This window comes from Arabidopsis thaliana, assembly GCF_000001735.4.
Source record: "Arabidopsis thaliana chromosome 1 sequence".
Taxonomy (NCBI): Eukaryota; Viridiplantae; Streptophyta; class Magnoliopsida; order Brassicales; family Brassicaceae; genus Arabidopsis; species Arabidopsis thaliana.
The window spans coordinates 3852640-3872930 of NC_003070.9; the positions used below are offsets into that span (position 1 = coordinate 3852640).

A 20291-nucleotide genomic window follows, 5' to 3' on the forward strand; every position below is an offset into this window, starting at 1 on the left:
TTCTCATTTACTCATATAACGTATAAAATGGAAAAGCTAATTCATCGGCGCCTCATGAAACGTGTGATAAAGCCAATGTATCGGTTCTCATTTCTACTATATAATAAATAAATAAATATAACAGTAAATATACACATATTGACCGGAAAAAAAAAAGATTGTTACCGCATGAGCAGTTATATTTGTGACGACTTCTTAAACTTAAGTATCCTACTAATTTTGTTCTTTCATTAGTTAATAATATGCTCGGGTTTGTAGTAGTGCTTTGTTCTTCACAAACGCTTATCCTATATAAAAAGAAAGTTTTTTTAGACCAGAAAAGTAAATAAAATTAAGCTAGTTGTGTGTAGGAACATTCAACTTGTTCAAATATTTGAACTATTTTGTAATTTATAATTTTACATAATGTGGAACAAGATTCTAATATTATTTAAATTGAACTTGACAGCACTAAGTTTTTTATTTATTTATTTTTGATAGAAAGACCACTAAGTTAATATAATAGAGCAATAATTCAGGGGTTTTTTCTATTAAAATGACAGAACCCAAACACAGTACTCTTTCTTATAAGTTATAAATATGGGAAGGGTGGTTGCCAAACTCAAAGTACTTTGGGTCTTAACTCTTTCTAACACACAAACTCACATAGAATTCAAGAAAGAGAGAACGAGGGAGAGATGGGTGAGGATATGCGAGGAGTGAAAGTAGTCTCAAAATGGCCACCGATGATAGTTATGGTGACATCACAAGTAGCGATGGGTTCGGTGAATGCACTTGTGAAGAAAGCTCTTGATGTTGGTGTGAACCATATGATCATTGGTGCTTATCGAATGGCTATTTCCTCTTTCATTCTGGTTCCTATCGCCTATTTTTTGGAAAGGTTTATTGATATTTTGATGAAAATAGTTGAGTTATATATTTTTCTTATGCAAAATTTTCAAAAATTTGATTATATCAAAATAGTTTTTTCATATTTACATAATTAACAACATTTACTACAATTGAAGATTGTCAGAATGCTCTATTATAACATGTAAATAAACACCACTACATGTTACTAATATATGAAGTAGATTGATATTTTCTTTCCCCTAAAGTTTATGTCTTATTGTTAACAGGAAAATAATACCGAAAATAACGTTTAGGCTAATGGTCGATCATTTCATCAGTGGTTTGCTCGGGTTTGTCTTCTCACAATTTCTTATGTTCTTTTGTCGTCCATTTTCCATTTTCCTTTTCCATTATACATTGATTGTTTCCACAGAAGAAAGATTTTCTTTCAAGTGAGCATAAAATCTTCATAAGCTAGCTAAATTGTTTTTAATCTTAGCTTAGTTTTGGGTTTAAATTTGCAGGGCGAGTTTGATGCAATTTTTCTATTTGCTTGGTCTGTCCTACACGTCAGCAACTGTTGCGTGTGCTTTGGTAAGCTTGATGCCTGCAATCACCTTTGCTTTCGCTCTTATTTTGAGGTAATTATGGAACCATCTAACTTCTTTATCATTAAAATAAGTACTGTATTTACTATTACTATGCAATGGGTTCATGCAGGATTTATTCGTATTTGTTATGTATACAGTGCATATAATTTCTTTTGTTTTTTCATCAAGCATATTATACTTCTATATATAGAAATACTCAAAAGAACCTTACTCATAAATTATCTCAAATTTATCATCTAAAAGGTTATATTACTTTTCAGAACTGAGAAGATAAAAGATCTAAAGACCCAAGCAGGAATGATAAAAGTGATGGGAACTCTAATATGTATAAGTGGAGCTTTGTTCTTAACATTTTACAAAGGCCCTCATATATCAAACTCTCACTCTCACCTAGAGGCTCTTCCTCACAACAACAGCGATCACAACACCAAGAATTGGCTTCTTGGATGTCTCTACTTAGTCATAGGAATCGTGTTGCTATCTCTATGGATATTGTTTCAAGGGACTTTAAGCATCAAGTATCCTTGCAAATTCTCAAGCACTTGTCTCATGTCAATTTTCGCAGCTTTTCAATGTGCTCTATTGAGTCTTTACAAGAGTAGAGACCTTAAACATTGGATCATCGACGATGGATTTGTGATTGGTGTCATAATATATGCTGTAAGTTATAATACTATATTATCAGAAATCTTAACATTTTTATAAATTATAATGTAGTATATATGTAAATAATTAAATAAATTTTGGGGTTTACCTAATATTACCTTATTACTATACACGTATTATAGGGAGTGATAGGACAAGCAATGTCGACTGTAGCAGCGACATGGGGAATAAACAGATTAGGAGCTGTTTTCGCATCAGCAATTATGCCAGTTTCTCTCATATCGGCTACTCTATTCGATTTCCTTATCTTACACACTCCTTTATACCTCGGAAGGTGCTCTCTTCGATCATCTCTATGAAATTTTTTGTATAGCTTTATAGATGTTAATGTATTAGGTTCATGCTCGTATTACTAATTACAATTTATTTTGTAACTTTTGCTATACAGTGTGATTGGATCAGTAGGGACAATAATAGGTCTCTACGTGTTCTTGTGGGGTAAGAACAAAGAAACGGAAGCAGACATAACTACATTGTCTTCTCGGATGAACAACGAAGATCAACGAGTCTAGGTCGCCCATTTAATCAAATAATATTGTTGTCATAGAAAGATTCATATGGCTTCATTGTCGTAAATTAGTATTTACTACTGAATACATTTACCGTAAAGACCAGTCATAAATATTTAGATTTAAATTGTGCAAGCACACTCACGTTAAAGACCAGTCATAAATATTCAGATTCAAATTGTGCAAGCAGTTTGTATAATTCATACTTTTCGTTTGCAGATTTATAATTTCGTAAAGAGATAACAAAACAGATTTGTTATAATATTCAAAACTAACCAATATAAAGCATATATGATATATCAAAACATTTCACAACAGATCTGTTAAAAGAGCCTCGTAATATTGTTTTTAGTTTCAAAAGCTCTGTTTCTTGGATTATTTTCGTGCTGATTTTAAATGTGTTGCGTTTTGAGTTTGTAGCCTGTTGCTAAAACAGTAAGAATTTAAGGTCTAGAAAAAATAAAGACCAATTGTAATTAGTACTACTGTATATATATTATGCACTACTGGAGTGAAAATGCCCCGTCCATTTTTTCTAAGCCTTACCTTAATCTAGAATAGCATCTGCTTTTTGTCCCTACAAAGTTCGACGGACAAAATAAAGGAAGGCAAAATTTCGATACCCATATTGGGGAGAAACAACTATATACTAATACAGTATAATTTTTTTCATTAACTTCTATATTGAAATGTATAACAATTATTATGTGCATTATAAATAACAAAAACGAGGTACTGCATGGATCCAGTGAAAGGACAGAGCGTAAAAGGGATCGAATCCAAATTGGGAACAATAAAATGGAGAATTATTGAATGAGAGTTGCAAAAATCTCATATAATTATGATAACTTTTTCCCATCATATCGAATCAGAATTCAATATGACGTGGTCATCGTAGATGGGGAATTCAGTATAATACTTTAGTGTTTATGTGTCATTAGATTACACTAAGTATAGATTATACCGACACTGTTTTACTTCATTTGCATGACACGGGTGATAACGCCAATGTATTGGTGTCTCATATAACGTATAGAATGGAAAGCTAAGGTATCGGTGTCTCATGGAACGTGTGATAAAAGCCAATGTATCGGTGTCTCATGCATTTCTACTAAATATAAAAGTAAAAATAATACAGTAAAGGCAATCGTCATGTATATATCGCAACACTGACCTGAAAAATAAATAAAAAATATTTTACCGCAGTAATTATATTTGCGACAACTTCTTAAACTTAAAGCTAACGATTTAATCCATTACTCAATAAGAATATGCTCGGGTTTGTGCTTTGTTCCCTCCTCACAAACACTTATCTTATATAAAATAAAGTTTATTTTTTAGATTAGTCTTAACCAGAACAACAAAAAAATATATACAAATTAATTAGCTAGTTGTGTGGGTGGGAACATTCAAACTATTTAAATATTTTGACAAAAAAAAATTTTATTATTTTTTTTTACTTTTCACACATAATGCGGAACAAGATTCTAATATTATTTAAAATGAACTCGAGTAGACACCACTAAGTTTTTTTGTAAAAAATGTTTTTGATAGAAAGACAACTAAGTTAATACAACAATTCTTCAACTCAGGGTCTTTTCTATTAGAATTAGAGAACCCATACACACATGTTTCTTATATATATAGAGGAAGGTTTGTGGTTGCCAAACTCAAAGCACATTGGGTTTCAATTCTTTTTAACGCACATACACCAAATGACATAGAAAGAAAGAGAGGACGAGAGAGGGATGGGTGAGGATATGCGAGTAGTGAAAGTAGAATCAAAATGGCCACCGATAATAGTAATGGTAATATCACAAGTAGCAATGGGTTCGGTGAATGCACTTGTGAAGAAAGCTCTTGATGTTGGTGTGAACCATATGATCATTGGTGCTTATCGAATTGCTATTTCCTCTTTCATTCTGGCTCCTATCGCCTATATTTTGGAAAGGTTTGATTTTTTTGATGAAATAGTAAGTTATTTACTTTTTTGGCGAATATTGTGAGAATGCTCTACTTTAACATGAAATAAATATAAACTAGTATTTGTTACTAATATATGAAGTTTAATTATTGACATTTTTTCCTAAAATTTACGTCTTATTGTTAACAGGGAAATAATACCGGAAATAACGTTTAGGCTAATGGTCGATCATTTCATCAGTGGATTGCTCGGGTTTGTCTTCTCAACTCAACATAATATTTGATTATGTTCTTTTGTCGTCCATTTTCAATTTCCTTTCCACATAGGAATTATTTTCTCTCAAGTAGCATAAAATTCATCATAAGCTTTTTTTTTTTTTTTAATTCTAGCTTAGTTTTGGGTTTAAATTTGCAGGGCGAGTTTGATGCAATTTTTCTATTTGCTTGGTCTGTCTTACACGTCAGCAACTGTTGCGTGTGCTTTGGTAAGCTTGATGCCTGCAATCACCTTTGCTTTCGCTCTTATTTTGAGGTAATTATGGAACCATCTAACTTCTTTATCATTAAAATAAGTACTGTATTTACTATTACTATGCAATGGGTTCATGCAGGATTTATTCGTATTTGTTATGTATACAGTGCATATAATTTCTTTTGTTTTTTCATCAAGCATATTATACTTCTATATATAGAAATACTCAAAAGAACCTTACTCATAAATTATCTATATAATGGGTCCGTGTAATTACTATCTTATGCATACAATATATACACATATAAAATTTCTTTAATTTTTTCATCAAAGATAATACTTTTATAGTAATACTCAACAGCATCTTACATATTTTTCATGTTTAATATTTGGAATGAGCCAAATAGGCCTTGGATACTATAAATATATTTATAGCATCCACACGTAAATTATTGGATTTAAGTCGATTTAAACTCCTATTTTCTCCTGTTTTTTTTTTTTTGTTTTGTAACGTAAGGACAAAAACATTTACTGTGTTAAATTATCATATAAAATTACATATCTTTTCAGGACTGAAAAGATAAAAAGTCTAAGAACCCAAGCAGGAATGATAAAAGTGATGGGAACTATTATATGTATAAGTGGAGCTTTGTTCTTAACATTTTACAAAGGCCCTCATATATCAAACTCTCACTCTCACCAAGAGGCTCTTCCTCACAACAACAACAGCGATCACAACACAAAGAATTGGCTTCTTGGATGTCTCTACTTAACCATAGGAACCGTGTTGATATCTCTATGGATTTTGTTTCAAGGGACTTTAAGCATCAAGTACCCTTGCAAATTCTCAAGCACTTGTCTCATGTCAATTTTCGCAGCTTTTCAATGTGCTCTATTGAGTCTTTACAAGAGTAGAGATGTTAAAGATTGGATCATCGATGATAGATTTGTGATCGGTGTCATCGTATATGCTGTAAGTTCTAGTGTTATATCTTCATAAATCTGAATATTTATAAATTACAGATTTTATATGTAAAAACTTAAATAAATAAATAAATTTTGGGAATTACCTTTATATTAATCAAATTAAAGTAGCAACTTTCGGTATCTTCAGATGAAAATTCTCTGTTTCAATAACCACTACAAATTTAACTAGTAATGTTTTTCTTTAGTCTCTGTTATACAAATAATTACTAGACAATCTCATGCATGTTATCAAAAAAATTGAATACTATAACTTGGATAAACAACTCTTACCTTATAGGGAGTGATAGGACAAGCAATGTCGACGGTATCAGTGACATGGGGGGTGAAGAAATTAGGAGCTGTTTTCGTATCAGCAATTATGCCAATAGCTCTCATTTCGGCTAGTCTATTCGATTTCATAATCTTACACACTCCTTTATACCTCGGAAGGTACTCTCTTCTATCATCTCAATGAAATTAAATTCGTTTCTAAATAGCTTTATATATGTAAATGTATGTAGGTCCACGATCATAACACTAATTAAAAAATTTATTTTCTAACTTTTGCTACACAGTCTGATTGGATCAGTAGGGACAATAACAGGTCTCTACGTGTTCTTGTGGGGTAAGAACAAAGATATGGAAGCATAACTACATTGTCTTCTCTAATGAATAACGAAGACCAAAATTAAATATTAGTGTCGTATTATTGTTCTTAGTTTCAAAACCTCTGTTTCTTGGATTTTTTTTTTTTTTTGTGTGTGTGTTGCTTTTAAATGTATCAATGTGTTGCTAAAACAGTCTGAAAGGGTAATTTTATGTGATATGGACTGTAATTTTTCGAAAAGTTCACAAGTGCCATTGGTAAATGATATATAAACTAATAACATCGAGAGGCGCACTATATGAAAAATGGAGGAAGCCATGCCATGAAAGAACGTCGATGCATTCAAAATGAGATTTGAAATTCCTAATTAAAGTTAAGACCAGTTGTATTAGTGTTATGCAGAGTAGTATATTATTCTACTTGGATTAATTCACAGTAAAGAAGAGATATACATAATTCAAAGGCTTATTGTTATTTCAAAGCAAAACATGAAGAGGTCACCCAGTTAAGAAGAGATACATAATAAATTCAGAGGCTTATAACATGAAAAGGTATTCGACAATAGATGAAATGAAAAGAGAAGACAAAGAGTACATAAGAAAGCGCGCACACACAGACACAGACACAGACCAAATTAATAGTTAATCATTCACTTGGGAGGGCGAGTAGCGTGAACTATCCCGTTTTCCTTTAACAGCTTAGTCTCCAACTTCACGAGAGACACGAAAGCAGGCCAATTCTCGGTACGATTGTGCATTTGGTCGCAGTTTGGGTCTACTTTCTTCAAGTAGGAGTGAGCAGCAGCTATGCCGATAGTGTTACCAATGATATCCACAAAGAGTGCAACCTCAGAGGTAGAGAAACTCATCTCCTTTCTATGCATCCACATAAAGATCTAACAACAACCAAAAAAACAAACTTTCATAAATCCTAACACAATGATCTCTAACTAGAAAAGAAATAGAGCGATGAATACAAAAGTTAGATAGATGAGAAAGATACCTGGAGAGCATCTACATGTTTGCCTTCCATGTAAGCTGCTTTGCCGAGCTGACGAGATCCGCCTGGGTGACGGGAACACCCTTCTTCTCTTCCTCCGCGATGATGAATTCTAAGGTCTCTCGGGTAAGAGACCTCAGCTTCTTGAAAATACCACTCTTTGCATTCTCAGCATCACAAGAGGAAGCAGAAGAAGAAGCTCCGTTGATCTGCCTGTTCCCTTTGTTCTCAGCAGAAGAAGAAAACGGAGCCGTTCTCGCGATCTTAATCTCAGCAGAAGAAGAAGAAAACGGAGCCATTGTTCTCGTAAGCGTAGAGATCTTCATCTCTCTTTTCCATAGATGAAGAGAACCTGATGATACCATTCGGCGCAAGGCCAACATTTTCCAAACCCTAATTTTGATAACCCTAATTCTCTAATATATAAAACAATCAAGTTGCCTTGTTAAAATCAGGATATGATCTCTCTTATATTAGTAGGTTACTTACACAATTACCTACATCTTTGTCGATTTGTCAGTTTGACTTATGAATCAGTCTACTAGATTGTAAAAATAAATAAAACGATGAAATGTCTATAATACCCCTAACTCTACACACGTGTGAACTTTTTGAATAGTACTGGACCCGGGTCAACCACACACAGTAGACACGAGCCTTCTTCTTCTTCTCTAAGCGAGTGAAGTAAGCTTACCAGTGGCAGTGAGTGAGCTCTTACCAGTGTTTAGGGTCTTCTGCAATTTTCCTTGTTTTGATCGGGAGCTTGATCAAGACTACTGATGCTGAGATTTACGAAAATTGCCAACGGTCTCTATGTTCCCGGTGACAGTGAAGCTCTTTACGCTTCCAAGTTTCAAGACTCCACTGCTACTTTGACTTCGCCTATCTCGCTGGTACAAGGTCTGTGGAGGTTACAGTATGGGTGATAACCTTTTCCTTCTGCGAGGAAAGCATTGTCTCGGCTTTTACTTTTGTTCATAACTTGTGGATATTGGATAGTAAAGCCTACCACTAATGGCATAACATTCAGGATGCTTCTTGGTGTGCTATGATTTGTTATAAGCGAATCACTCTCGTTGGCTAAACACTTTGAGAAAATGACTCTTAAAATGCTCTCTTGGGCTATACTGGAAACTTGCTGTGTTCAGTGGATCTTCAGGTCCTTGTTGACAACCATTAACAAGCTTAAGGTAAGAATAAAGAAACCAACAATACTTTCAGTCCTTTGATGATTTATAATTCCATAACAGACTAAGGGCAGTGCATATAGATATCTTTCGTACTCATCTGCTTTTTCTGGTCTCCATCACAAAAGCCAACTAGGTAATCATATCAATCTCTCTTTACCGTTTACTCGACCTTTTCCAATCAGGTGCTTCTGGTGTGTCTACTACTATCAGTTTTAGGTCTTTGTATACCTGATCTTATCTGCTACTGAGGCTTGTAAAAGTGATTAAAACTGTGACATTTACTCTAAGAGAAGTAACCTGTTTGATGCATTTCCCTAATATACCGGTGTGGAAAAGTGTAGGTATCTGTACTCAGCTGAAATGGTGGACGATTTTGAAGAAGATGAACTCTCATTGACTGAAAGCGGGTTGAAGAGTGAAGATGGCGTTATTATCGAGATGAATGTCTCCTGGATGCTTTTATTATCATGTTTGGGAATTTACCAAGGGAGAGGTATCAGAATCTATCTTAGAAGGTTACATTTAGCTCAAGCTTGCATCAACATCTTTACTTAGAGCTCTACGGGTTTTAGTGTGTTTGAAGTTTCTTAACTCCTAGTATAATTAGAATCTTCTGCAGCAGACTTTAGAGTTTTGGGATGTAGAGCTAACCAGAGTCGGTTTGTTTAAACTAGAATCTTTTTATGTAGCAGACTTGTTCAGTACCTGAATACCAGTTTTAAATTACCGTCAGATGTTGATCTTGTTGGTAATAATGGAGAAACGGAAGAATAATTAGACGAAACAAACTCTTTAAGAACGTATCTTTCAGTTTTCCATCACAAATTTTCTTACAAGCTACAAAAATCGAACTATATATAACTGAACCGAATTTAAACCGGAGGGAGGGTTTGACTTTGGTCAATCACATTTCCAATGATACCGTCGTTTGGTTTGGGGAAGCCTCGTCGTACAAATACGACGTCGTTTAAGGAAAGCCCTCCTTAACCCCAGTTATAAGCTCAAAGTTGTACTTGACCTTTTTAAAGAAGCACGAAACGAAAAACCCTAAAATTCCCAAGCAGAGAAAGAGAGACAGAGCAAGTACAGATTTCAACTAGCTCAAGATGATCATCCCTGTTCGTTGCTTTACTTGTGGAAAGGTTGATATTTTCCCCTTCGCTTTGGTCTTATTTAGGGTTTTACTCCGTCTTTATAGGGTTTTAGTTACTCCAAATTTGGCTAAGAAGAGATCTTTACTCTCTGTATTTGACACGAATGTTTTTAATCGGTTGGATACATGTTGGGTCGATTAGAGAAATAAAGTATTGAGCTTTACTAAGCTTTCACCTTGTGATTGGTTTAGGTGATTGGAAACAAATGGGATCAGTATCTTGATCTTCTCCAGCTCGACTACACTGAAGGGTAAGCTTACAATGATTCTCACTTCTTGCTGCTCTAATCATCATACTTTGTGTCAAAAAGAGAGTAATTGCTTTGCGTTTTAGAGAAATTAGCCCAGATTTCGTATTGGGTCTGTGAAGTTTCATATTAGCTAACACACTTCTCTAATTGATAACAGAAGCTATAAAATAGATTTGCTGATGAAGGAGTTAGCTTTTTATAATCTTCTGTGTTTGTGTTTTACTGTCTGTGTCATTGGAAGAGACTATGTCCTGCCTATATAATCTCTATGTGCCTATCTAGATTTTCTATACAATTGATATTTGATAGAAGTAGAAAGTAAGACTTAAGGTCTTTTGATTAGACTTGTGCCCATCTACATGATTCTTATTGGACTAATCATTCTTTGTGTGAAAATAGAATACTTTGTCTGAACATGAGAGAATGGTTCATAATACGTGTGAAGTATGGGATTAGTTCAACAATTTCGCTATTGGAGAAGCAAACCAAGGGTTAATCGTTTATAGGGTTAAGCTAATGCTCTGCTCTTTATATGTTATTGGAACAGACTATTGTTGTGCCTATCTTGTTTAGTTGTAGATTCTATCTCGACTGTTATAAGTATGACTGAAGGCTTGATGACTTATGATTCTCTTTACACCTGTAGAAGGATTTAAGCTTGGTGTCTAGATATTCAATCTGTGTTGGTTTTGTCTTTCTTTTGGCTCTTAGTGTTGTTCAATCTCCTCAATAGGTATGAAGTTACAATATCCTTATTATTTTGCAGGGACGCACTTGATGCACTCCAGCTAGTCAGATACTGCTGCAGGCGTATGCTAATGACTCATGTTGATCTGATTGAGAAGCTTCTCAACTACAACAGTATACTCTCCAAACTCTTATCATATGTTGTGTATCTTTTGACTCGGACGTTATTGTCCTTTTCGATTTATTTACTGGTACCCACGTACTTTTCCTTGCAGCTCTGGAGAAATCAGACAACAGTTAGAAGAGGATGCAAATCTGCTGAAAAAGTTTTCCTCTTTAGAGGCTTAAATATTAGTATGTATGAAAACATTTGGTGTATGTGGTGTAGACCCTTCAACTCCATCTAAAATTATATATGTGTGTCAGTTACTTTCTCGTGTGATTCAATCTCATGATTTCCTGACCTTGAAGATTTCTCCTTTGGATTCATGTTTCATTAGTATTATTGAGGTGATTTTCATGGCCATAACTGAAAACCTTTGAGAAAAGAGTTAAAAGTCACTGGTCTTCATAACCTTTTGTATACAAAACGCAAGTACAACAGAATCGTCCAACTGTTTAGTGTGTTCAGGCTCGGGCAAGAGTTTTCAAATCTTCCAAACGAACGGTTAAAATAAAATGTATAACCAAAGAAGAATGAAGAACACAGTGTAATCATATCTGGCTTATGTAACCCGACCCCGTTCTTAAGGGAACATATCACATTCAAATCTCCAATAACGATCCCAAACCACATAAGATGTGTTATTAAGATCCAATTAATCGGGACTAAAACCAATTCGAGAGAACAAACGAACGATGACTCAGTACCCATTAATCTGTCTTCCTGTTGTTGTCGATCCTACCAACCGAGAGAAGGGTTGCTGCTGCGTTTGGTTGTTGCGGCTTTTGTTAAAACTGTTGCTGCTTCCAATTCCAGATTTAGGGTCAGAGAAAGGAGAATAGGCTTGAGCTAGCTCAAGAGCAGAAGCTGCTTTTCCGTGACGAATCCCTGTTCCATTTGGTGAATCCAGTTTCTGGGGAACCGGCTTTCGCCATGTCTCTGGTGATGGATGTCTTGTCTTCTCCTGAGTCTGCTGTTGCTGTCTTGCGCTCTTGTTTTCATTTTCACGCCAGTTTCTCCTCTGAGTTTCGGATCTGGCAATGTCGCTTACATTTCGCCCATCCTTTTGGTCGAATTTCCTCGTTCTCATGTCACGTGGAGAACTCACTGGCCTTTGACTTGCATGCTCTGGAACTCTTTCAATCGGTTTGAGGACCATCCTTTTGATATAAAAGAAAAAACAAAAACAGAACTTTAAATTAGATAGTTGGTCTCAATGGAATCGTAAGTGTTGGATCGCAGAAAGTATACACAGAATGTGAGTGGGTAGAGAAACCCGTTCTACCTATCTGTCGGTTGATCCAATTTGTGATGCTCGGGCTCATCAATGCCTCTCTCCTTCAACACCTGTCCAGGAAATCAAATGATGATAAACAAATGGACAACATAACAAGAGTGAGTTATACAACAAGATGAAACAAACTGCACTCACCAGCTCTCGTGGTCTGGCACCACCAAAAACCGCACTTCTGCACCAGCCAGTACAAATTTTAAGAACAATTCTTCTATATAACTATAGTTATGTCCCCAAGCTCCAAAATAATTATTACCGAGCTGGGACAAAAAAATGTAAGTACCACATTGTTACCTGTCCTTTTCAGTTTTAACTTCTGGCTGCTCAAGCAACTGTGCCACAGGCTTCAGATTCAACTTGGGCCGCTCAGCCGGCTGGTTAGGAATCTCATCTGTAGACAAACCAGATTTTGAATTGTTGAAACTTTTCTGTGTCGCATTTTCACGTTGTATAAGGACTGAAGCACTATTTTCCTGCAGATACAAAACTGAGGTATCAGAAACATAGTTGAGGAAAAAAGAAACCTGAAAACTAAAGTGGCAGTTCAGAAACTTGTAACAACTATACCAGTTTTTCGTCATTCACAGGTTTCTCCACACTTTCAAGTGGTTTTGTCCGAGGAAGCAGGTTCAGCTTAGGTCTTTCCACAACTTCAGAAGGGGCAGTTGGCTGCACCAAATGTCCAGCAGGCTTAACGTCAGAGTATTTTGGATGAGGTTTATCGTTGGTGTTTGCTACAATTTTCGCTTCCTTAGCATCCACATAAGTTGGACCAGGGATTTTCTCATACTCACGGGAGAGTTTTTTCCCACGCTGGATCCCATCTTCAGCAATCAGTGCCCGTTCTACATGTGTTCCATGTGGCTCAACCCCTTGACTAATCACAGGGCTATTAGTCTTATAAACTCTGGTATCTATCTCTGAATGCTTAACAACATCAAAACCCATCTGAGAAGGAACCAAAAGCTTGGACTGCCATCCTCCTGAAGACACTTGGTCAAGCGCACTTGTATGGACCAAATTCGAAACAGCTGGTTGTTTAGTCCATGGAGACTGTCCAGGCTCATTGTTAGCAACTGATACCTCCTTCCTCCCATTCCAAATATTAGAGTGATTTCCTGACACTGAGTTCTCAATATTACCAGTCCCAGAATGAGTCAAAGGACCAGCTGCCCAACCACTATGCCTCCCAGCTAAAACCGAGTCTGCTTTCATCTCCAAACGGTTATTCGCAAACCGAAAAACATCATCACTGACCACTCTACGAGGAGCAGAGTGACCATCCAGAGGCTTCCGTTCATCTTCACTGAAATTACGTCCGATATTGACATTGTGAGGCAGAAACAGTGATTTATCATCGAGATTTCTAATAGCATGAGACGAACTCGGTCTTGCTCTCTGATCTGGCCTGCCAATTGAATTCCCCCAAGGCGCTCTATCAAAAACAGGTCGATCCGGAATAACCTTCGGAGTCCTACAAAGGAAAAAATCGATCAGGATAAACAACAACAGACCTAAACAATCAGAAAATGAAAATTTCTATGTAGATCTAATAATAGCCCTAGGGATAAACGAGATTTTGTCCACCAGAAAACATCACTCGAATCTCACAAAAGCAAAACAAGGATTCGATTGATCTCCGATAAGTATATAAACTAAGAAGGCGATCTAAAGGGAACGAATCAATAGAGACTTACACTCCAGGAGCGGAAGGGAGAGGGAGATCAGATGGTATTGAGCCGCCATGGAAGTCCTTAAGCGTCATGGCAGCCGATTTCTTCTTTGACATCGTTGCACAACTTTTTCTCTCGCGTATCGCTTTGTTTTTCCTCTCTTCTCCGATTGAAACTGAATTTCTCGCCGCCGGAGACGAAGAGGTGGTAAGAGATCACCTCCCTCGCTCTCTCCTCTCTCGCCTCGGTTTATGGTTCGTCTGGTTCAGCTTCTTCAGATTCTCTCCTTCTTCCTCTCTCTCTCTCTCGGATTTTATTAATATCGAAAACCTTTGCTTCCTCAATGGACGGAAAAATGTTTTTTTTGCCCCTTAAAAAGAATTAAAATACGAAACTATCCCTATTGAAATCAACTATTTACGATTGATTACGTGGCAGTCTGATGCACACGTGGATTTTTACACTTGTTGATTCGGCTGATGATGTGGTATACACGGAACCAAACTGAAATGCTCTATAAGTCTTCTGGTGAATATGGGGTATTAGTATACAACACAGTTTATAGGTAATGTATATATTAGTAAATGGAGTGTGTATTGCTAGGATTAGACAAAAGTATTATAGAAAAATGTTTAGTTGAGTTTTAGTTTTTAAGCGAGTTGAATTTATTAATTGGAACAATAATACATATATTGCTACTAGAACTACCTGACTAAGTAGCATTGAAACGGGTACGAAAACTAGTAACGGGAGACGACAAAGTAAAAAATTCATAGATCCGGGTGCATCGTAGATAAAGTATATTCTATAGTTTGAGGTGGAATATAGAAAGGATTCGGGTTCGCATCAGGTGAGGCAGGAATGACCCAGGAATCGTCAAAAGGCTTGGCGATATCCATGAATCCATACTCGTCGTAAGCCTGGACATAGACGTGGTTACGGACTAGGGAAGGAACGGATTTGTAGCTACTAGTTGCAGAGACACAGAAAGATTCAGATTTTGAGAGGAAAATGCAGAGATCTCCAATGTCTCGAGTGTAAACAGCATTTCCTTCTTTTTTTTTTTTTTTTTTTTTTTTTTTTTTTTTTAGCATTTCCTTCTTTGTCAAGCTTGAACACCATTACAGCCTTTGTTGTCATCATTCTCTTCAAATCTTTGCTTTTCTTCCTGTACCACTTAACCAAGAAAGTTTCATTTTCTGCTGACTCCACCAAATGTTCGCTCCTGCTACACGAATCCAAAAGCTTCCATTCCTTCTTTGTCAACTTAGCAAGGTTTCGAAATCGCACCCTCTGCAACTTGTGTTTGTGGAGATCCCACGATCCAGTAACGTGACCTCCAGAAGAAGGTATGCAGAACATCTCAACTCTCTTGGAAAACATGACAGGGGAAGAGAAGAAGCTTGAGTTCTGAATCTCGATGTTGATCCACTCAGGGTTACTTTGAGCGGGTCAACATAAGCTGAGTTGTGGTCCTAAGACTTATAGCCACAACACAGTCATTTTCCTCAGGAGATGAGCAAGACATGGCCATGTTGGTGACAACTTGGGTTTGGCAATGAGGTAGAGTTACTAGACTAGGCAATGAGATGCGTTTCGGGTCTGAATTCGATGTGCTTGGGTTTAGATCATCTTGGAGACACACTACTCCGTCTTTCAAAGTAGCTACCCACCCATGGGATGCTCCTACAATTCCCTTTCCTCCTTCCACCAACTCCACAGGGGCCTTCTTCTCCAAAACCCACATCGAATTATCACTACTAATTGCAATCATGAGTTTTCCCATACCCAATCCGCAAGGTTCAGCGTCGAGATGACAAGCACCCAACACTAGGGCGTCTCTGAGTATAATTGTAGTGATCTCACATCAGCAAAACATCATCAAAAAAAAAAAAAAAGAACAAAGTGTGATTGGGGAGAGAAGAGAATAGTATCTTACAAACAGAGGTTTCCGGAGGGAGAACACTGAAGGCCGGCTCAGAAGCAGAGGAGACATGAGTGTTCTTAGCGAAGAGCTAGTCAAAGAAACCCTAATTGAAGAAAATGGTAGCACTAACAGTTACAGTCTTCTTCACCCTTTAAATATAGAGGCTGGGCATAGACTTGTCCAGCAAGTTTTCCATCTTTCAATTTTGGGGAAAGCCCAACATTTTTAACCTATTACAGGCCCACCAAATTTTGCAAGAAAAAAGAAGATGAGAAAACTATACAAAAACCTAAAGAATAAATTTTGCATATACGGGCTTGTTTCATGGCTTGAAGATTATCACAAAGCAAGGTAACAAAGCTTTTGTACTCAACAGGTAAAGCTCTTCAATTCTTGAATTTTGTCCAACTTTCAAAGCTAGTGAATCAAACTCAGAAAACCCTAAAGAATTTTCAAACGTCTGCATAGGTTTATGAACCCTCCCTGCAATCACTCTACATAGCACAACAGCTATCAATGAACCTCTATTTCTTCCTTGATCGGTTTCGATAGATTCAAGAGCTGTAGAGCTAGTTGATGCTGTGAGAACTCCTTTTATCCCATCTGGTCTTGTTTTAGGACTGAAACCATGTCTTAGAATATGACAAACTTCACAGTGATCCGAGAAACAGAGGTTTGAAGAGCTGTTACTGAAACCGAGAGTGCAAGAAAGAGTTGTACCGTGGAACCCAAGAAACTCGTTGCCATCAGCCATACAACGAGAGTGCTTCTTTGAAAGCTTGTTTGCTCTTATTTTCACGAGCTCTCTGTAATCTTCAAAGTCTGCAACAACTCTCTGCAAGTTCTGGATTTTAAAGATCGCTGAAATGTTGTTCCCTTTCATTTTGCCTAGCTTGTGAGAATAGCCTGTGTTGCAGATTAGTTCCACAGTTGTTCTTGAGAAATCTCCTGCTAAGAGTCTAACGACTGCAAAAAAGAAAAAACAAATCAAATTCTCCTCACAACATTGGCTAAAAGTCAATGAAAAAGTTCATCTAATTCAAGTCTTACCAGAGTGGTTAGAGAGGTAATGTGCTTCAAACGCGTCAAGATCTCTGACTCTCTCATGACATTTTTGACAAGCAAGAACTCCGAAACCGCAGATGTCAGAGCCAACAACATCAAATCTCTCTGAACAACGACCGGGAAGTAAATCAGAAGAAGATGCTCCGCTAAGCAAACCTTTGAATCTGTCTGAATAACCTGCATTCTCCTCAAATTTCACTGTGTTTACAAACCTGGAGCTCTCAAGAGACCGTGAGCTGCAGCAGCTTACATTCTGCATAGCTCCTTCATCTCCATTAGTTACAAAGACATCTCTCAGATTCGACATTGATCTTCTTGAGCATCCAGATGGATTCTCCTTCTTCTGAATTTGGATCTTGTCTGGATCACAAGCTACAGTTGACTTCTGTGCCTTGCAGCAGCTAAGAGACTTCTTGAGATAAAGCCAAACCCCACGCATGTTTGTTCAAGATCCGTCTTTGGATTCACTGGGAGAGATGTGAATTATAAAGATATTCTATGAAGATTTGGCTTTGATTCGGACACAGCTCTGTTTCTGTTTGTTCCTGCTTCACCATATCTACACAAACTGTTTCCAAAATGAGACTGAAGATTTCCATAAACGTATGATATCATGTCACACCATGAAAGAACAAACTAAAAAATCTTTTTTAGAAATAGAAAATTACAACTAAAATTTGACGTTTATGTTAAAAAAAAATGATCAAATCTTAACCCTGTATGATTCTTTTCCAATTACAACCTGGAAAATTATAATAATTTTTAGCATAATATGATTACAGAAAGAAAAAAAGATATGGGAATAATAATTTTCACCTCTCTTCACGTTCCAAAACAGAGTATAACGCCACATGCTGCCTCTATTGAGCTTTGACATTTTTAAAGTAAAAAAGTCAAACATGTGATCAACCTCTTAATTCAATATGAAATTATATCTTTGTAGTAGAATTATTTACTACTATATCCAGTTTACAAGAAAAGCATCCAAACTAATGTCATTATATAGAAAAGGAATGAAACTTTACTTACTTGGAAAGACCAAAACCGAATCTGTATTCTTTTGTCTTGCAGTGAGAGGCAAGCTTAGGAAAGTAATCTGATGCTGTTTCCTTATTATTTTCCTCTTCCTTAAACTTTCATAGAACAATTGAAATAAATACAGTAATCAAATAAAAATATAAGGTTTTTATTATGAATCAAGGAAAAATGGAAAGTGAACTTGGGTTCTTGGTTTCTGTTGTGATCATATGTGCAGACATTACAGCTACAGTCCTCGGGATCGAAGCCGAGATTGCTCAAAGCAAGGTTCTGTTTTATATTAAGAGTGAAATGTAGTTTATTTTATTTTAACTACCAATAATCTTTTCTTGTATTTGATGTTTATCCTTCAGGCACCTCATCATCATCATCAACAACATTCAAGACATTCAGGTTCTGGATGTCGAAGAAGCCCCAGCGATGGAGCATTTGCTGAGGGAGTAGCTGCAATGGTGCTTCTGTTTATTGTCCATGTCCTAGCTAATGTGCTTGGAGGCTGCACTTACATTCGCTCTAAGCAAGATTTCAAAAGAGCAACGGCGAACAAGATACTCGCTGTGGCTTTCCTTGTTCTCTCCTGGTAATGGAAAAGATAATAGGTTTTTGGATTTCATTCAAAAGACAAATTTGAATTATGTCAGCTGTTTTTGTTTTTGACATACCTTTGTTTGTCTTAGGATCTTTTTTGTTGTCAGCTACTCAACGCTAATGATAGGAACATTAGCCAACTCGAGAACGAATCGACTCTGCAGCTTGCCACATCGTTGGTTTTTTCTTATTGGAGGCATATTTTGTCTAGGACATGGAGTGGTGACTTCAGCATATTATGTTTCAGCAATTGCTGCTAAAAAAGAAGACAAAGAGAATGCGCAACAAGAAAATCTAGCAAATAGAAGCCGCGCATAACACGTCTTCTTCATCAAGATACACAAAATGTTTCATCTGTAAATAAACTTAAATTGCTTCAAAAAAGCTTCCTTCCATTTTGATAAATCCGCAATATTCCAAAATAAACTCTTTCAAGAATCAATAGAAAACTAAAATATAATATAAAAAAGCCAAGAGTTCTAAACAAAAGAGGCAGAACCAAAAAAACAAAAACCATAAATATATCTAAGCGTTTGATCCAAATGCTTCAGATATCTTTGATAGCACTTCAAAAAGAAAACCATGCTTCTGCAAAAAGAACTCAAATTCCCTAGCCTGCATCGCTTTCCACTGCTCGTAAAATCTCTTCATATCCTTTGAGGCAAGCTTACTCAATCCTTGTTGAGCAGTAAGTTCATCCATGCCAAGACCCACTATCGATCTAACAAGAGAAGACTTTGTAAAAGAGACTTCTCCTTCATCCATCACCTCATCTTCACAGTTGTTTTTACTGTTGGGCAAAGAAGAATCAAGTTCATGCTTCACAGACTCAAACTTACTACTCTTCTTCGACTTCTCATTAGATTTCATACCAGATGCAAGAGCCATTCTAATACCTCCCCAAACTAACTTAGACAATTCAAAAGCCTTGCGATCATGAGGTTTGACGAAAGTAGGTTCAACACCATCCTTGGCTTTACCAAGATTGTTCTCATACTTCTTCTTTAAAGCCCTAAGCTTTTCCATAAGCTGATTCTTACTAACATCAAAACTAATAGATTTTTTCACCAACTCATAAACCTTATTCGTATTACTTACCCCTGTATCTTTTTTGTCATCAATCAGACCTTGTAAAACCACAATCTCATCATCTTCAGTCCAAAGTCGCTGGAAATAAGTTTTCTTCGTCTCTTCTCCTCCGCCACCACTCTTCTTCTTCTCCTCTTCCCCTGAAACCTTCTTAGCCCTCTTCACATCCATAGACACTGCTGCTTCATCCACTTCAAGAGAACGTTTAGCCCCAGATTTCTCGGAGGTTTTCACCTTCTTAGCCCTCTTCACATCCACAGGATTCGTCACAACTTGATCTTTCTTCTTCTCGAGTTCAGAGTCTGAATCGGTTTCTTCATCCGAACCAGATTCGGAATCGGAAACGGCGTCGAGAGTCGTCTTCAAAGGTGATGGGTTTTCAGAGGAAACGTCATCTTCATCATCCGAAGAAGAGTTTCGTGCGATTTCTTTACCTTCTTCGTCGCTTGAAGAAGCACTCGGCGGATCTTCTAACGGATTGAAACGTCTCGACATTGTTTTAGGGTTTATGGGACTTTGGAGAGACTTAAGAGGTTGAAATTGAGATTTTTGCTTTGCTGCCTTCACCACTTCGTTCTTAGGGTTTATA

The 20291-nt window shown here is 36.7% G+C and overlaps 8 protein-coding genes and 1 pseudogene across 18 annotated transcripts; 4 read left to right on the forward strand and 5 right to left on the reverse strand.

Moving 5' to 3' along the window:
• Positions 1 to 544: 544 nt before the first annotated feature.
• Positions 545 to 2868, forward strand: UMAMIT27 (nodulin MtN21 /EamA-like transporter family protein). 5 transcript variants are annotated; one of them, NM_001331987.1, is made up of 6 exons: positions 545 to 880; positions 1119 to 1181; positions 1356 to 1472; positions 1703 to 2102; positions 2231 to 2382; positions 2497 to 2868. In NM_001331987.1, exons 1-6 carry the CDS (start codon positions 678 to 680, stop codon positions 2618 to 2620), a joined length of 1059 nt encoding a protein of 352 aa, NP_001320179.1. In that variant the 5' UTR covers positions 545 to 677; the 3' UTR covers positions 2621 to 2868. The 5 variants fall into 5 exon arrangements, with proteins under 5 accessions (NP_001320179.1, NP_001320181.1, NP_172612.2 ...); NM_001331989.1 differs by having other exon boundaries at positions 777 to 880; positions 2497 to 2808; NM_001084045.1 differs by having other exon boundaries at positions 828 to 880; positions 2497 to 2746.
• A 1434-nt stretch (positions 2869 to 4302) lies between these two features.
• On the forward strand, positions 4303 to 6826 carry UMAMIT26 (nodulin MtN21 /EamA-like transporter family protein). Its single transcript, NM_101019.2, has 6 exons — positions 4303 to 4568; positions 4731 to 4793; positions 4956 to 5072; positions 5583 to 5985; positions 6277 to 6428; positions 6554 to 6826. The coding sequence occupies exons 1-6, from the start codon at positions 4366 to 4368 to the stop codon at positions 6627 to 6629; spliced, it is 1014 nt and encodes a 337-aa protein (NP_172613.1). The 5' UTR covers positions 4303 to 4365; the 3' UTR covers positions 6630 to 6826.
• A 196-nt stretch (positions 6827 to 7022) lies between these two features.
• On the reverse strand, positions 7023 to 7965 carry AT1G11470 (Pentatricopeptide repeat (PPR) superfamily protein). Its single transcript, NM_101020.2, has 3 exons — positions 7739 to 7965; positions 7588 to 7649; positions 7023 to 7480 (listed from the first exon to the last, which is right to left on the reverse strand). Exons 1-3 carry the CDS (start codon positions 7881 to 7883, stop codon positions 7235 to 7237), a joined length of 453 nt encoding a protein of 150 aa, NP_172614.1. The 5' UTR covers positions 7884 to 7965; the 3' UTR covers positions 7023 to 7234.
• A 1794-nt stretch (positions 7966 to 9759) lies between these two features.
• NRPB10 (RNA polymerases N / 8 kDa subunit) lies at positions 9760 to 11435 on the forward strand. The gene is made up of 4 exons (NM_179309.3): positions 9760 to 9916; positions 10120 to 10178; positions 10945 to 11039; positions 11141 to 11435. Exons 1-4 carry the CDS (start codon positions 9881 to 9883, stop codon positions 11164 to 11166), a joined length of 216 nt encoding a protein of 71 aa, NP_849640.1. The 5' UTR covers positions 9760 to 9880; the 3' UTR covers positions 11167 to 11435.
• Positions 11404 to 14361, reverse strand: AT1G11480 (eukaryotic translation initiation factor-like protein). 2 transcript variants are annotated; one of them, NM_101021.4, is made up of 6 exons: positions 14020 to 14361; positions 12890 to 13796; positions 12617 to 12795; positions 12461 to 12497; positions 12314 to 12375; positions 11404 to 12188 (listed from the first exon to the last, which is right to left on the reverse strand). In NM_101021.4, the coding sequence occupies exons 1-6, from the start codon at positions 14109 to 14111 to the stop codon at positions 11729 to 11731; spliced, it is 1737 nt and encodes a 578-aa protein (NP_563891.1). In that variant the 5' UTR covers positions 14112 to 14361; the 3' UTR covers positions 11404 to 11728. The 2 variants fall into 2 exon arrangements, with proteins under 2 accessions (NP_563891.1, NP_001077515.1); NM_001084046.1 differs by having other exon boundaries at positions 11514 to 12188; positions 14016 to 14330.
• A 404-nt stretch (positions 14362 to 14765) lies between these two features.
• On the reverse strand, positions 14766 to 16231 carry AT1G11482 (annotated as a pseudogene). Its single transcript has 4 exons — positions 16160 to 16231; positions 15953 to 16010; positions 15100 to 15804; positions 14766 to 15053 (listed from the first exon to the last, which is right to left on the reverse strand).
• Positions 16232 to 16244: 13 nt separating this feature from the next.
• Positions 16245 to 17886, reverse strand: AT1G11490 (zinc finger (C2H2 type) family protein; the record flags this gene model as incomplete). Of its 2 annotated transcripts, NM_001331990.1 has the most annotated exons (3): positions 17804 to 17886; positions 16973 to 17555; positions 16245 to 16888 (listed from the first exon to the last, which is right to left on the reverse strand). In NM_001331990.1, exons 2-3 carry the CDS (start codon positions 17424 to 17426, stop codon positions 16245 to 16247), a joined length of 1098 nt encoding a protein of 365 aa, NP_001318982.1. In that variant the 5' UTR covers positions 17427 to 17555; positions 17804 to 17886. The 2 variants fall into 2 exon arrangements, with proteins under 2 accessions (NP_001318982.1, NP_172616.1); NM_101022.2 differs by lacking the exon at positions 17804 to 17886 and having other exon boundaries at positions 16973 to 17669.
• A 153-nt stretch (positions 17887 to 18039) lies between these two features.
• Positions 18040 to 19063, forward strand: AT1G11500 (transmembrane protein, putative (DUF1218); the record flags this gene model as incomplete). 3 transcript variants are annotated; one of them, NM_001331992.1, is made up of 3 exons in its annotated part: positions 18040 to 18292; positions 18379 to 18605; positions 18703 to 19063. In NM_001331992.1, 3 exons carry the CDS (start codon positions 18179 to 18181, stop codon positions 18929 to 18931), a joined length of 570 nt encoding a protein of 189 aa, NP_001321292.1. In that variant the 3' UTR covers positions 18932 to 19063. The 3 variants fall into 3 exon arrangements, with proteins under 3 accessions (NP_001321292.1, NP_001321293.1, NP_172617.2); NM_101023.3 differs by having other exon boundaries at positions 18194 to 18292; positions 18703 to 18945; NM_001331991.1 differs by having other exon boundaries at positions 18040 to 18605.
• A 20-nt stretch (positions 19064 to 19083) lies between these two features.
• On the reverse strand, positions 19084 to 20290 carry AT1G11510 (DNA-binding storekeeper protein-related transcriptional regulator; the record flags this gene model as incomplete). 2 transcript variants are annotated; one of them, NM_001331993.1, is made up of 2 exons in its annotated part: positions 19937 to 20243; positions 19139 to 19849 (listed from the first exon to the last, which is right to left on the reverse strand). In NM_001331993.1, exons 1-2 carry the CDS (start codon positions 20195 to 20197, stop codon positions 19139 to 19141), a joined length of 972 nt encoding a protein of 323 aa, NP_001323056.1. In that variant the 5' UTR covers positions 20198 to 20243. The 2 variants fall into 2 exon arrangements, with proteins under 2 accessions (NP_172618.1, NP_001323056.1); NM_101024.2 differs by having other exon boundaries at positions 19084 to 20290.
• Between the last annotated feature and the right edge of the window lies 1 nt (position 20291).